This window comes from Eucalyptus grandis, chromosome 5 (genome assembly GCF_016545825.1).
Source record: "Eucalyptus grandis isolate ANBG69807.140 chromosome 5, ASM1654582v1, whole genome shotgun sequence".
Lineage (NCBI taxonomy): Eukaryota > Viridiplantae > Streptophyta > Magnoliopsida > Myrtales > Myrtaceae > Eucalyptus > Eucalyptus grandis.
In genome coordinates this window covers 46,207,541-46,223,940 of record NC_052616.1, presented here as the reverse complement: position 1 = coordinate 46,223,940, position 16,400 = coordinate 46,207,541, and the positions used below count along the sequence as shown (strand labels likewise).

The 16,400-nt window shown below is 38.2% G+C and overlaps 2 protein-coding genes across 2 annotated transcripts; both read right to left on the bottom strand.

Annotated features, from left to right (window-relative positions):
• Window positions 1–1,774: 1,774 nt before the first annotated feature.
• On the bottom strand, window positions 1,775–6,214 carry LOC104445257 (mitochondrial arginine transporter BAC1). Its single transcript, XM_010059087.3, has 8 exons — window positions 5,920–6,214; window positions 3,890–3,979; window positions 3,268–3,369; window positions 3,036–3,140; window positions 2,839–2,937; window positions 2,573–2,767; window positions 2,361–2,459; window positions 1,775–2,237 (listed from the first exon to the last, which is right to left on the bottom strand). Exons 1-8 carry the CDS (start codon window positions 6,010–6,012, stop codon window positions 2,103–2,105), a joined length of 918 nt encoding a protein of 305 aa, XP_010057389.2. The 5' UTR covers window positions 6,013–6,214; the 3' UTR covers window positions 1,775–2,102.
• Window positions 6,215–8,341: 2,127 nt separating this feature from the next.
• On the bottom strand, window positions 8,342–15,353 carry LOC104445256 (glyoxysomal processing protease, glyoxysomal). Its single transcript, XM_010059084.3, has 14 exons — window positions 15,088–15,353; window positions 14,893–14,939; window positions 14,603–14,777; window positions 14,139–14,186; window positions 13,961–14,038; window positions 13,434–13,568; window positions 12,327–12,425; window positions 12,095–12,198; window positions 11,323–11,408; window positions 11,145–11,239; window positions 10,343–11,051; window positions 9,514–9,709; window positions 9,223–9,314; window positions 8,342–8,922 (listed from the first exon to the last, which is right to left on the bottom strand). The coding sequence occupies exons 1-14, from the start codon at window positions 15,151–15,153 to the stop codon at window positions 8,669–8,671; spliced, it is 2,184 nt and encodes a 727-aa protein (XP_010057386.2). The 5' UTR covers window positions 15,154–15,353; the 3' UTR covers window positions 8,342–8,668.
• Between the last annotated feature and the right edge of the window lie 1,047 nt (window positions 15,354–16,400).

Below are 16,400 nucleotides of genomic sequence, written 5' to 3'. Positions count from 1 at the left end.
ATAAATCCACCTTCTAGGCCTATGGCATGCCCTAGCCTTGACTTGAGGTAACCGCCCCTCTTCCTAAACTTTCCTTGATCAAAAAAGAAATTGGTAAGTTATTTAGGAAGTTGGAATTTATGAATGGCAAACAAATATATGCTAGTAATCACTATGATAAGAGTTGGTAACCTAATGTTCGCTGCCAATTTAAGTAGAAAACAAATCGATATTTCATTGATACCGAGGTTAGTGATTTGATATATAAGAGTTGTAAATTCAAAAAGTAGGTAAGTCCGAAAATAACAATTAGTTTATAGTTTATTACTAGAAAGCATTGCAATTTACATATAACCAAATAAACGTCAATAACTACTCAAACAAAAGTAAGTAACCTAAAATTTATACTTAATAATCAAAATGTCAATAAATCACTCAAATTAATGTTGGTAATTTCAATTAATAATTGGTAAATTTAAAATGTTGATAAATTACACAAACAAAAGTTAACAAGCTACTAAAAAAAGTTGGTAATAGACAAACAATCTAAATATACTTGGGTTCATATACGAATTGATAGACTAAGTTAGCATGTGGCCCCAAAAAAATTATAAAAAAAAAAAAAAAAAAACAACAGCTAAATGCAGGAGAGATAATTGGCCAGTCACATTGTTTTACCGACTATATTTAATACATCAATGTATGTAGAAATTTATCGACCATGAAAAACCTTTCTTTCTCATTTTTTCATAGCACGGGATGATAGAAACTCGCTCGTCATTAACGTAATTATGAGGAATTTTTACGGAAAGCAAACTGTTGTCGGACTGACGGACGACAATTTTTGGTCGTCTGAAGAGACATTGATTAGAGGTGGGCTTGATGGATGGATTAGACTAGCGAGGAGACATTTTGTCAGCATCGATCTTTTTGGACGGGATAAGGTGATGTTCCTGCCGGCTATCGAGTACCCTACGCTAGGTGAGAGGGCTAGGAACATGATCAGCTCCCACGGGAGGAAAGAAACAAAACAACACCTCAAATCAAACGTTTTGAGACGAGGGATTTTCTGGAATGTCGAAGCTTTTTAGGTGAAATATTCAAACATGCTTCGCGGTTGGCTGCTCTTCCTTCCTGGGTTCATTGGCCATCCAGAGCTTCTCCTCTTTTCTGTTTCAGGACCGAAACGAACGAAATCTTCTAGCGCCGTGGATCGGAAATAAGAAGACGGGAATCCATCCTCGAGGCTATCGTCGCTAATTAGCCCGTGCATCTATTACACTGGCCACGCAGCATTCGTTCGGACCGGCATCCGCTGTCAAACACGCCTGCCTCTAGCCCTTTTTAAATTTGGTGTCACCGAATTTTTTGAAACAATATTTGTCATAGGGGTCCCATGATTGTTAGCATAGGTTCAGCAAGTGCTTTCTAATACAACTGTTGTCGTTGAATCCTCAATCTTGCCAGGATTACTTTTGCTTGGATAATGCTTTCGTCCTGGAAACTATCGCAGCTTTTATCAAATGAGTAATGATTTTCGCGGCAAAGAAATCTCCACATCTCCAAGTCGAGGGTTGTGGCTGCAATGCATCACCGCCGATGGAGGCTCGTCGAAGAGCAATCTTGCCCATCTATGCCATCCACCGGCGATGTCGCGATGCTCCTCTACCAAGTACCTAAGTTTCCTTAACTTCATGGCCTCCATCTATAGAATCCTCATAGGAAAATAAAAAAAATTGAGCAAACTTAGCCTGCGAAATCCTGAGTGCTGAACCCTACAGGCAACTCACAATCGGGTCGTAAAGCCATTCCATCAGTAAATGAAAATGAAGGGAGCCTTATATCACTTTTCCTGATCAATTCTGATCTTGTGAAGTGATATAAGATTGACTCAACTTACACCCTACAATCTCAGAATCAAGATACCAGCAAAACACACAGCCACTGTAACTAAATAGTAAGTTTGAAAAGGATGGAAATCAAAGTCATCGGCCATAGAATCGAATGAAATACGAAAGGCCACTTTCCAAATAATGCATTATTGTCCAAGAACCTCCCATGCTTTTGCAATCAGTAGCAGTAACATAAGCATTTGAAAATTTCCACCCAATGAATGGATACCCTCAGTCATGCCGAATACCTAATACTTTCATGGCCAGTTCCCAGGTGACAATAGCAGCTGCATTAGCAGGAAATGCCCGAACTATAGTGGGACCAAATCCTGCATAACACCCTCCGAGTCCAGCTCTCTTATAAATCTACAGCCAGAAAAAAAAAAAAAAAAAAAAACAATAGAAGTGTAACTTAAATGAAGAAATTCCAGATAGCATAGTGATATGATATTCACAAGCAGCTAACTGAATACGATTATGATAACTTACTGAGCTTAAGACTCTGAAAGGATTTCTTGGAGCATCTCTATCAGGGGCAGTCTGAATTATCGTTTTTGCCACATCCAAGGGCAAAACAGCAGACCAAAACTGTCGAAAGCACAGAGAAAGTGAGTAGTGGCACCACTAATGAATGCCGATATATATGTGCCAATAAAAGAATGCTCAAGAAAAATCCCTAATTTTTCCAAAAGGTGACTTACAGCTACACCACCAAGACCACCAGTCACAATCCCAATACCAATATCAACGAGATGCCTGTGCTGAGATGAATCAGAGTTCCGATGCAATTGCAAGTGCATGTAATGACGAACATACTCATAAGTGCTAAAGAAGAAGGCATTTCCTATCGATTCCCTCAACAATGTGGTAAAGCCTCCACGAAAAATTCCTGTAACCTGAAAACTTTCCCATTACTCGATGGATACAATTCTTATTGATATATTAATTAAACCACACATGCTCTCACCCCTTCAGCTTTTACGGTTTTGATGGCACAATCTAGAGGACCACTGTATCTACTGGATTTCGGAACAGCCGAATCAGTGCCTTGAACTTGCATCCTACACTGAAGATGCAACGTCAAAGTAGGGAAAAGTATCACAGAGACAACTGAAATAACAGGGCAGAATCTGTGTCCTGCCTAAATAATCCAAGTCAAGTTACCTTCACTAGCTCAGAAGGACACAATACAAAACTGATGATTGCTCCACCATATGCCGCAGCAGGAATGATAACTTTGGGTTGAGGCAAATCAGTTTGCAAGCCCCTCTTTATCAAAAAAAAGAAAAAAAAGATGGAAAGTAAATACAAGCTATAAAAAGGCATTAAATGTGAACAATTTCCCAGCAAATGAATGGCTATGCCATAGAAGCTGCTCACTTATTTTCTCACATGCCTGCAAAGACTGTTTTGTTTGTGAATAAATTCCAAAAAGAAGTGAACTCTCAAAGGCCATTCCAACAAAGGATGAAGTAGCTCCTCTATACAAACCTCTAACCTGCAAAAGATTTTTCCAAAATTCTCTTAGAAATACACCTTATTTCACAGGAATCTTAGAAAAAAGACAGATTTGAAGTACGGATAGAAGTACTGCAGTCATCATCAGTCTAAATTAGTATATAACAGAGATGACCCAAATTTTGGGTCTTACCTTATCTTTATTTTAATGCATTAAACATTGCACAAAACATTTTCATTTTGTTTTGCCCTCTAGCAACTATGAGTATATTCCTTGGAGATTGCAGACAACCAAAAGAGCAGGGGGCAGCTTTCACCATTATGTATCATCAACTCAGGGAGAACAATGGAATTCAAAAAAGAAAAGCTGAGTGATATTGTCCTCTTTCTTAATTTTGTGCCATGCCTAAGGTAAGCCAAACCGATATAGCATTTTGTATCTAGAACCACAATGCAATGGTGAGCATATACCATGATAAATTAACCCATGACAATCTAACAGCCACAATTTAAAATATAGAGCACTTAAATGGATCTAGGGCCAAGTTTAAGATACATACTCCTTCTGTTTGTAGGACTCGTGCAGCACAGTGTAAACCATTCCTATACTTGATTCCACCAACTTCAGTGTTGTGTTTTTGAAGCTTCACCTGAAATTAGAGATGAAGAAGAAGCTTGAATGTAAGCAAGAGACTAGTAGAACAAATTATCCAAATTATTTTTATGGCATTGCATCTGAGCCATTAATTTGATCCAGCTTAGTGTTCACAAACTGTTAGATAACAGTTGTGTTTTTGGATATACACCCTTTGACTTATAGTGAAGCATAATATTAGCCGCATTACAACTTGCCCACATTATGTGGCTGGAAACATGACTATATGATAAATCTTCCAAGACATATACAGGAAAAGATAAATGAGAAATATAATAAAATATGATGGATAACACAGTGTAGATGTCTGGCTAATTCTTTCTTATGCTAAAAAGCAGATGGATTGACAAGCTAAACTGAAAAGATTGTGTATTCATGAGAACTACTACACTATGTCCTGCAGTCATTGATGGTAAGCATTGAGCAGACATCAAGTTTATTCTTCCTTGAGCCAGTAAGGCAGATTGATAACTAGAACACTGTACCAATGAAAAAGGAGATAATGACAAAGCAATGAACGCTATGTTCTTAACTCAAGCTTCAAAATGCTGCACATCACTAGACAAGAAACATAATGGCATTGGCATAAATGCACTTGAATAAATTTTCTATTTTTAGAACAGAAAGGGTCTACACCTGCAGGCAAACTGATTAATGATTTTGATAACTATCACTTTGAAATAAGACTTCCTGTAGTTGTAAAAAAGAAAAGCTAACGATTCTCAGTTGTTTTTGTTTTTTCGTTTCTCCAACAATTGAAAATAATCAAATGCCATTAAATAATTACCCCAATTCTTAATATAAACAACTAGATAAGGACAATTACTATTAGAAAGTCCAACTCAAAAACCTAAGTTGATAAGTGAAGGAAACCACATGTGGAATTTCAACTTCACACATTCACATGGAATTTTGATCAAGCACATTCACGAAAGAGATAGAACTAGCTCTAATACCATATTAGAAAGTCCAACCCAAAAGCGTAAGCCAATAGATAGTGGGAGACCACATAAAAATAAAGAGGACCCATTGTCAAGCGATGTGAGACAATATTTCAACAGTTTCCATTGTTTTTTCTTATATTTATGAAAACTATCATAGCGTCAAAGTCTCCCAAACACACTTTGGTGCTTAAACAGCCCCCCCACCCCCCACAACACCCAAATACTTGAAAATGCCTCTCTTCTAAACAAATCACTTAAACATTCTGGAACAAGCCTACTAGGACCCCACCAAAGCCATAAACCAAGGGAGCACAAAGCAATTTTTTGTATAAGGGAATGAAGCTATGCATTTGAGCACAATGTTATCATTAAAAAAATATTTTCAATTAATCAATTTGAGAAGCTTCATCCCATCCGTCCCTAAAACAAAATACAAAGACACACAGACTAACCAAAAATATGGAATTGCACGAAACTAAGACTCACTAAAAATTTCATTCCACAACACTTAGCCACCAACTAATCCAAGCAATCAAGGAATGCCCTACTTGCGCACTAAAAATTGCAGACATAATGCACTTCCACAGCTTTTTCTTTCCACTGGTCTCGCCAACTTGCAATGTACCAACTCCACCATCAAAAGTGATCAAAACTCCAAAACATTGCCTCTACTGGAACCATAAGTGACTCCAACGAGTAACCTGTCAACTCTCAAGCAAGCTCAGATCAAGCTACTAAGTTCCCAGACCATTTCTGCAGCATTTTAATTAACCATCATCACGACAAGACGCCTTAAATCGTAAGTTTTCCAATCAAGAAAGCTTTAAACTTTGACGACAGAAGGGCCAATTGGGTTCACTTTCCTCCATTCCGAGCGAATTCAGCCAGCAATGAGATTGACAACATCTAATTTCTCGGATTTCGATTCATGGGTACCACCCCACATGGAAGCAAACGTGAAGCAGAGTGTAAGTGGGGAGGCGGAATTTACCTTGACGGTGTCGAAGGGGTGGCCGGTGATCACGGTGGCGACTCCGGCGACCAAGCCGGCGACATACTCCTTGTAGCCTGAGCTCGCCGCCATATCTCTCCCTCCCTCCCCCTCTCTCTCTCCCCCTTGAACAAGATTACCGCTTTCGAGCTACCCTCATCTCCATCTCCATCTCCATCTCCATCTCTCTCTCTCTTCTCTCTCTCTCTCCACCTTTGGTGGGATCGTGCAGTGCGGGAAGAGAGAGAGAGAGTGGAGTAGGACGAAAGTTGCAGCGCAGGAGAGAGAGAATCTTGTTCTTGCACGGCGGTGTTATTATTTTCACTTTAATCTTTGGTCCATTAACTTACTAGTTTTTTCAATTGAATCCTCAAACTTTGGGTTTTGTTCGTTCATGTTAATCTTTGATAGGATTGTGCATTGATCCCGGTCCAATCTAGGAACCAAATCGCATTGGCCAGTTTTGAGTGGTTCTCTAAGAAGGGAGGGTTCGGTCCAATTCCTAATTCCAAATATTTGGAACCAGAATAACTGAATTGGTCAAGATTTTTATTTTTATTTTTACTTTGAAGCAAATCCTAATTAGTAAATCATTCTTTTAATGTTGACCCACTTGTAAGGAATACAAGGAACCAAAAACAAAATAAAGAAATCATTGATTCCAGAACCAAACCTAAAATCAAACTAAACCAATCGATTCGATATGTAATGCGAGACCATCAGACTATATCAATCAATTCAAGTTGAATATGTCAATTATGCAAGAAAGTTGATAAGGACAAGTTGTCGATTTCATGGTTGTCAGTATCAATTTGCGAGATTGTTATCAATTCCAAGACTACTAATTGCCTACCTAGCAACCAAAGGCTATTGGGGACTATTTCCTTTGTTGTTTGGTGATCTTTGAAGATGCTTGTCTGACTACTCAAGGAGACAGGCCTATTTAGAGTCTAGTTTAATTATTTACATTTAATCAAGTGTCATTAGTCCTAATTTTAAGAGTCTTAATTAAGAATCAAAGTTCAAATCTCTAGATGTTTTAATGCATTTTTAGTTCCTAGGTTTTTATTGTGTTTTTCTAGTTCCTATCTCTTTAATTAATTAGTTTATTCTCTTCAATGTTTAATCAATTTCCCATGTAATAATCCCTTGATATAAAAAGGTGAATTCTCAAAGGTAAGATAGTGAATTTTGAGTATATGAATATTTGAGTTTTTCTCCATGTGAGTGAATTTTTTTAGAGAGTAGATTATTCTTGGTTTCCGTATCCTTAGAAGATGGATTACTCTTTGATGGAGAGCCAAAGAAACACTATATTCTTAGCTAGAAGTTTTCTTGTAGGCCTTGGTAGTGAGTTTCTTTAATATTAAAATCATGTATCCTTGGTTGGTTATTTCTATAAGCCTTAGTGGTGAACTTTGTCAATCCCGAGCTTAATGATCGGCAAGTCATCATGTACCTCTTGGTTATGATCGTATTCTATCCCGCATTTGCATTAATCCATCAAGATCCATCCCCCCTAACCTTATCCATCATTGACAATCACTCAAAATAACTCTCGTCCATCTCATAATCGCATCAGTCTGGATTGGGAACCAGCTCATCTCGGAACCAATCACTCCCAATATTTAGCACCTATTCTATTCCACTTCACCATTTGCATCCAAAGAGCCAAACACGATACTCCACTCCAACATTTTAGACATACTTCTATATCAAGGATCAAGACGAAACCAAAAAGAAAAAAGAAAATTACAGTTAAGGACTCAACTGACCGTTAAAAAAGTTCACGCATGGTCTGAACATTGCCGCGAAAATTCAAAGAATAATGGTGATGTGGTCCCTTCTATGTGCATCAGACAAATTAATCCCATCTTTACAGTATAGTAACTTATATTCAAGTCGTACACTATGAATCGATATATCCTTGTTTGAAAATTTAGTCAATAGACCCAGAAAAGTGATGTGATTGTACCTTTGGTACTTCAATTTCTTTTGTTTCGTTACGCAAATTTAATCGCATCATTAGAATCGCAGGTCATGGATACTTGCATGGTTGATGCAAGACAGTTTTTAAGTACACTTTTGATCGGTAGTGTCCCTGTAATTCCTCAGACAAAAGTTACGGATATCAACATATTTGGATAGGTTGGTCAAGAACGATTTTGGTGCTTGTTCTTGAAAGCTACTCAAGCAGGTGATCTACAGAGTATATGTGTACCTTCGATCAGCAGTGCCAACTTCAATTTTTCGCCATGAAACAAAAGTTTGAAGAGAGAAACGAAGAGCATATCAGTCCACAGCTTCTGAAATGAGCAAAGAGCATACCCCAATCGCAAGACCAAACGATGTAAACTAAAGGAACGGGGCGAAGACTCCACGAACCATTTGGATGAAGATGGTCCTATACCACGCGACCAAAAAAGAATGCGACCTGATTTTTGCACTCTGGAAAATGCAGGAACGAAACTCACAGAGTATATACTACAAAACTCAGCTGACACTGATAATGCCCGTGATTACAGTAGTTTTCGTAATGCTGCAAGAAACAGTCACTTGAGGAAAACATTTTTTGAGTACACTGGAACATCCACAATACCCAGATCGAGATCGAAAGACAAGATATTCCAGCTCTCAATGAGAGGACCATCATCCTCGGACCATTGAATCTCCTCCTAGAACTTAGCCCCGAAAGTTCTTGGTAACGTCACATACATAGTGATTGGTGACCTCGAGATGTTGCTGGACGTCACAACTTACTCCGTATATTCTGAAAAGGAAATTTTCCTGGTTTGCTATCTCCAGTTGAGCTTTTGAAAATGTCGGTGTCGGATATAAATTTGGCAAACCGAGAGCCCTTCCCTTCTTTTGTGTTAATCTGCGGTATTGAATGAGGCAAAGCAGGGTGCGGTTTGGGAGCTAGTGACGGCATCAAAGCCCAGATAGAAGAAATCTCTGCATTTGGCCGATCAAGATCTTGCAAGACCGTGGCATCCTGCATGTCTGTTAGGTTGAGAAAGTCACGTTATGACAAGCATTTTCCTTCTGTCAGATATGCATCGAATTCTTTGGAAAATAATAAAAACTCGACTTTCACCAAAAAGAGGAGCTTTAGCACAGGTCCAAATAACAAATTTTTATGCAAGCCTACTTATTATACCAGCTTGAGCCTTTTCCTTGACAAATTATCATAATAAAGTGAATTATACTTCAAGAATTCTCCCTCCTGCTACTGTATTAAAGCTATACTGCAAAGAGTGTCAGCAAGAGGCATGTTATAACAACAATATCAAGCAAAGTTACCTTCTGAAAACTTGAAAATTGAAGCCAAAGCCGCACAAGGAATGCTGAAGTTCAAGTGTGGTATGACTGTGCCTCCACCGTGCCTCGCATTGCTACAACAACATTTGTCTCATTAAGTACTACTAATCAGCATTCAAAGGTCCAATAGCATAACTAACAGACCTATGAAGGATTTGAAACTGATATATCATTGAACTACATTGTTAACAACGTAGAGCAGCAGGATGTACAACTATTGTCCCAAAGTTCAAAGTAATCTATCAAATGATCATTATTTCTTTGTGGCTATACCTTGTAATAAGTCCGATCATACAACCGTCGAAATTGACAACTAAACCACCACTAGCACCTGGATGAACAGCAGCAGTTGTTTCGAGCATTGCTGGGATGTCTCCGGCATCTTCCTTTATCACTGAGAGAGAGGAGGATGACCGCTTTGCTTTGACTACTTTTGCCACCACACCAACAGATACAGATGGGAACAAGCCTGATATAGACATTCGAAGCAAGCACAACAATCCAGCGTCAAAAGGAAAAGGTAGAGAACTATATATTTCAAAAAGAGACACAACCATGATAAACAATCAGATTTAAGGCAATCGGATTCTGCATTTCTTTATCTACTGCTTTTGAAGACAGGCAACCTGGAACAGCATGATTCAAATGAATAAATGTGCATGATGTGACAATTATTTGATCTAAGCACACTACATCTGGAACTCCAGACTGTGACTTGATCAAGAAAACTTTGCGGGATGAGGAACTTCTACAGAGAAAGAAAATTAATATCTATTAGGTACTTTTCGATGAGTATACAGCCCAAAGGAATCTGAGTTGCTAATAATTAGAAGTCGACAATGGCAATTATCACCATTTTTCAGGAGCGCAGGTAGTGAAGCCAACTTTAGTTGTAAAGCCATAGCAAAGAAATCATTCACAGATTGATATAATACTAATGACAGGCCTATCAGAGGGGTCATTTAATGAGAGCATGGACAACAAGAAGAGATACCATACACAAGATGCCTTCCAAGTTCCAACATCCCCAAAAAGCCAAGTCAGTTACTAATGAACTTTTAAAACACAGGACCAGAAGAGATAACTGAGAAAATGTACGTACCACATCTTGGTCCAAATAAACCATGTCCAATAACATATGCCTTTGATCCTAAAGGCGGGGATGCAAAGTCCATAGTAACAGGGGAGAGCCGGTCTGGAGCATGGACAAGCTGTAATAGGGCAACATCTAGAGGCCCTTTACTAATATACACTACTTTAGCATCACACCAAATCCAAGGTCTAGTATGATCCAGGCGGACACGTATATTCTTATGACCACTGTAAAGAGAACTTGAGCTGTACTTTACAAATTTATCTTCTGTAACACACTCTCCGAATCCTGAAATACTAGGCCCCATATCTTCGCTCTCCTGCTTTTTATTACCACCACTTGGCCTAGGATAACCTGATTTTATTCCATTCTCTATACTACTAACAGAGGCCTTCCCAAACCTCCACGGTTCCAACAAGTGAGCATTCGTCATTATGAGACCTTCACTATTCAGCAAAACGCCAGAAGCCCACGCAGCATCATTAACTGTCACAAGACAAACAGAAGCCATTGCTTTCTCTAGCGTGACTGAGGAAGGACAAGAAGGATTCTTGACAATGGAATTAACAGGCCCATTCAGGTCACTGTTATTGATAAAGGCCTTCCCCTGACTGTTTGGATTTCCCAGGTTATGACCATTCCCCAATCCAGCCTTCTTAGGCTCCTCTGGAAGCACATTGGCGCAAGCAGTTGCAACAGCTTCCCATGGAACCAAAAGCTGTTAACAAGGCTAGTATTTTGCGTGATGCATCAACTGCGAGACTGTTCAGGAATTGAAAAAGAGGAATGAACATATATTTTATCAATTTACCTGAACTTCCGCACCACTGGCTTTTTGCCTTAATGGTCTTATGAGAATACCAATTAGATCTGCGCTCTTGTCAAGAACAGGACCACCTTCCATGCCTAACAAAAATGTAATCATAGTGGTGTCTGAGTCTGACAAGAATGAATAATAATGTTTAATCGAACTAGAGAAATGCTCGCACCAGGAAGACACCGTATGTCAGCCATCAGCAACGATCTGTTGGGTGAACCAGGTGGATAGATGTTGGCAATGGTTCCCACTGAGATACTGCACAAAAAACTAAAGATAAGATCTACAAATAACGCAACTACAAAGAATTATAGGAGTCAAATTAAGCAGTAGAGATTTCGAAAGTTCAAATTACCACTTCCGATATGCAGATATCAATGCAGTCTGGACTGCCATACATAGAATAGACTAAACGAAGGAAAGAATTCCAACATCTGTATTATTAAGCCTATACAAATCTTAAAGATACGATAAGCTCTCCTTGCCAAGGTAGAAGGATTAAACTATCAATTATACGTATCGCTGAATTGTCACAATATCATGCTGTATTACCTTTAATCTATCAATTATATGTATCACTGAATTAACACAACATCATGCTCAATTACCTAATTTGATACGAGAATGGATACATTAACCATGTACTTGTACAAATTACATGTCAACATCTCATAAGCTCCACATGCACCAAATAAAGGCCACGTAACTCTATAAGATAGTTAACGAAGATCAAAGTTGAAAAGTATGTGATGTTAGAAGAGAAACTGCCTTCTCAGAGATTTCAAGGCCTTGATTCACTGCAAATAAAACAACGACAGTGAATTGATACAGTATTTATGTGACAACTAGCATCATCACAAGTCGTGGTAACGACCCAAACAAACATTCTCCAGGTGGATTAACAAACATCATGTGAGATAAGGGAATCACTCTAGAAATATCACCTGTTAATGAAGTGAACAGGTGAAAGGATACCAAATGGAGAACCTGCTGCTAAAAGAAAATCCCCTCTCTTAATTGAAGGCGATACAGCTATGTTTGGCAAGTTCTAGTAACATAAAACATACATTATTGTCACTTTTATAGTGCTGTTAATAGGAAGGTCAGAAGAACAATGGGTTGGAGCTCATACCATCCCATGAAAGATCTGAGAGCAGCATGCTAATAAAAACTCACCTCAGAGAATAGGGGAACTCCAAGTACAGCAAATTTAGTGAGTGACTTGCCCATAAGACTTGGATTGGCTGATTCCTCAAGTGCCATAGGCCTTTGGCTCTGTATTAAAGGTGTTTTCAATCTCAATCAGATTGGTATAGCTAAATGTCAAATTTGCAGAATTTATATAACTTTGACATGAAAATTAGGTTATACTCTGGAGATGAAAATGATGGTCTATGATACATGATCTCACTTAATTTCTCTCTAATGCCCATGATACAACTATCACAAACCATGGTTTATGATACATGATCTCACTTAATTTCTCTCTAATGCCAATGAAACAACTATCGCAAACCACGTCTGCTCAAATACTCAACCACCTCAAATGACAGAACCATTGGAAAATAGAAGTCTTGCTCTCCTTCTCTTTTTGCCTAAGGAACAGGAAAAGGCAAAGTAACTGACTTTCGAATTGTTTCCATAGTTTTTAAGCATCCAATTATGCTGATTTTACAATGACTTGATTTTACAAATCAGCACAAGTACTATCGCAGCCTGAGAACTCTCAGAGAATGCAACAATTTAGCCTAGGTTCCAAAAGAAGACCTCACAAAAATCTCTTGAAAGTAACAGTCAGCCATAGTCACATCTCTTTGAGAAGAAGTTCACATATGTTCACATTTCATAGTTTCCAAATGTCAAAGTACTTCATCAAAGCACATCTTAGACAATGCCAAACAAGTTAAAAATCAATTGACACATTGCCAAAGAAAAATGTCATCTTTAATTGTACACATTGATGACATCAAGGGGAGTATCCTGCCTTGTGGCACACGTCAGATGAAATTAAGTCGGAGATTAGGCATCTGATACATAAGCTTGTGGTGCATGCCATATAGACACCTCATGTGCTCAACAAGGTGAAAATGCTGACTGCTGTGGCTATGGATGTCCTAATATGCAAGAAATAAAATTGTGCCTCCACGAGCACTCATCAGCTTAAGCTTTTTTATAATGGTAAGTACTTAATCCTAGCATACACTGTTTTCAATATAATAAACATCTAATCTGTAATTCCAACTAGCAAGAAATGGAAAGCAAGATTCTTCAGGAAGAAAGTACCTGAATCCCAGTAAAGTTTTGTGCACTGCTGTCGTTAGATGCTAGAGACCAACCAATCTCCCAACCATGACCCAGCAAGCCAGAGGAAGCTTCAACTAGCGACTGCAATGCAAGGGAGGAACCAGGTACATCAACCTGCACATTCACAGATTATGCCTCTATCATGCTTGTCAATACGTGATAACAAATAGTAAACCAATTTAGGCAGACTATAACAGAAATGATAGAGATCACCCATTGAAAGTGACCGAACACATCAACATGACCAAAAGAGTAACCTTGATGAAGTGAAAGGCAAAATTCTCCAGTTGTCTAAAATTTTCTTCATAATCAAAATTCGTTTCCCCAACAGTCCATATAAATTCAAAGCAAGGAACTTTTGATTCAGTACGAGTAGCATAAATTGTTATATAAAAGGTCAGAGCTCTCATTTCAAGCTTTCATTAGATTCTTGACAACACAGAAAATTACTTCCCAGCAAGTTTCTTCAGTTTCCAATTAAAAACATTAGTAGATTAGGTGCCTACCAATGTTAAAAGCCGGGCGCTTAGCCAACAAGGGTCTTCTCTATCCAGTCCTTCCGTGTCCTCTGCCCTCGTGGTTTTCTTCAATTAGTTAGACATCAACAAATTCAGGACCAAGCATCGATTTCAGGGAAACATAATGAAATCTACAGAAGAAACATGAAAAATTTTCTAGCACGACCTCCACCAAAATGTCAATTTGAGCACCAGAAATCAACTCAGGCTGGCCCTGCAGTAGAGAAAAAAGGTTTAGGTTTGAGAAGTCATCCAAAGTGAAATTAAACAACTATTAGGACAGAAATGGGTGTGCTTGGTTGCAGAGAATGCTTCTGTTTTCAGAAAACATGTTCTGCTACCAGTTTGCTTGATCAAATTCTCTCAAGGCTCAAAATAGAATTATCTTGAAACTGGAAACCAAAAAAGCAATATTCAAAATGTTTCAATTGAAATGGGAAAACAGGATAATCCGTGAGGATTCTCATGTTAAATACAAATGCAATAACAACAAAAGCAACTTTTTTATGACAAATACACAGTCCATTGAATGTAAAACAAGTAAAACAGAAAATGGAGAACTTAACACGGTTAAGTCAATAACTAAAATTTCTCTCCAGAATCAAACGCACCCTACATGATATTCTCAACCTTCGAATTGTTCTCCCTGCGCCGCAATGATAGAAAAGGCTCGACCACCGACGCGACCGTGACTACCACCGCTCCACTCCAATTATCATCGCCCCGAACTCGACTCGCCAATCCAACGTCGTAAAGACCGTCCGGCAGCAACATACCCGAAGCTGACAGGGTAGTTATCCCAGACCTATGCACATATAGACTCATATCAAACTCTCTCACGCCATGACCACACGAACCGAACTACAAATTGAGAGACCCAAGAACAGCAAAACCCACAAAAATCTCAAAAATTCACTCACTGGTATTGATGGAAGGCATGGTTCCGCATCTTCAGGCCCTTCGGGTCCTAGAAACCGAACGAGCAGATTGCACCACGTAAGAAGCAGCTCCCAACTCGCATCAAATCAATCACGGGTACCCAAGAACCGAAACGAAACGGGCACCGGCAGAGAGATCGCAGGGCAAGAACAGAGCAAAGGGAGAGAAAGACTCACGGGGCCTTGGACTCGGACCATGACGGAGATTTTCCGGGCAACCTCGACGATTTCCGGCAAACCCATTTCAAGAAACGAGGATCCGACGCTGTCTGCGAAAGAATTCGAGCCCGAGGTTTCTCGTTTCGCCGCCGTCAACTTCTCGGTCGGCTCATGGCTTCGACAGCGAGTTTCTCGGGTCGAGCTTGGATTGGTTGGTCCTGCCGGCGGAGCAGCGCTCTTCTCGGGAAGGCTGATGATAAACGATTTCGATGGATTTTTTTTTTTCTGCAATTGGGATATATAAAAGGTATAAATCGAGTGCGGATTCATCATTCTATATATTTGTATGGTTTAAATTATTTTGAAGTGTTCTAATTTAGATTAATTTCTAGTTGCGTGACTAGGAAGATTTGACATAAGAAACTCTATCGATCAAAATATCTTCCCGATAAGTATTGCCAATACAATAAGGCAAATAGAGATAATCGTATTGAAAATCTTAAAACGTATTATAAAAGTACAATTGAGTTCTAATCTTATAAAAAGTACAATTAGGTTTTTAAATTTGTCCAAATTGATTCAATTAGCTTTATCCTTCGTGTCTTACTCACATCAATGCCACGCAAAAAAGAGAAAATAAATAAAAAGTCACATTAGCATTTTCCGACAATTAAATTAGACAAAATTAACAAAGGGATTTAATTGCATTTTTCATAAATTTTACGCCACGATTATACTTTCTTAACAATTTTTTTAAGACTTCTGGTATACTTATCTTTTTGTCTAAAAATGAATTAAGGCCATCATATTGTGTCCGTAAAAAAGTGAACTTATGCATGCCTTACTTGTGTTGTTTGATAGGAATTTGTCATTACATCTTTTATATATATATCATAAATATTAGCTAAATTTATTTAATGTCGTTAATGGAGTAATAAGATCACAACTATAGGCGGAGAAGGAATGAAGAATAAAAAGAAAAGGGAAAATTATCAAGTTTTAGACCTATTGCATTTTTATCAATTTAGTGTTAAATCTTTTAATCGTGACAATTAAATTATAAACATTTTTAAAGTTTTACCAATTAAGTACATCTAATCAATTGTAATTAAAAATCCTAACATGGGTGCCACCCATTCTACATGGCATGACCCAACCTTATATGAATAATTTTTAATAACATTTTAATTTTTTAACTTATTTTCAATTTTTATATTTTCATTTTCATTTTTCTTTTATTTTCTTTCTTTATTTTTTATTTCCCTTCTTTACTTATTTACCTTCTTCTTTTTTTATTGTTAAGAGCCTAAAAGAGTTGCCAAGCCTCAACC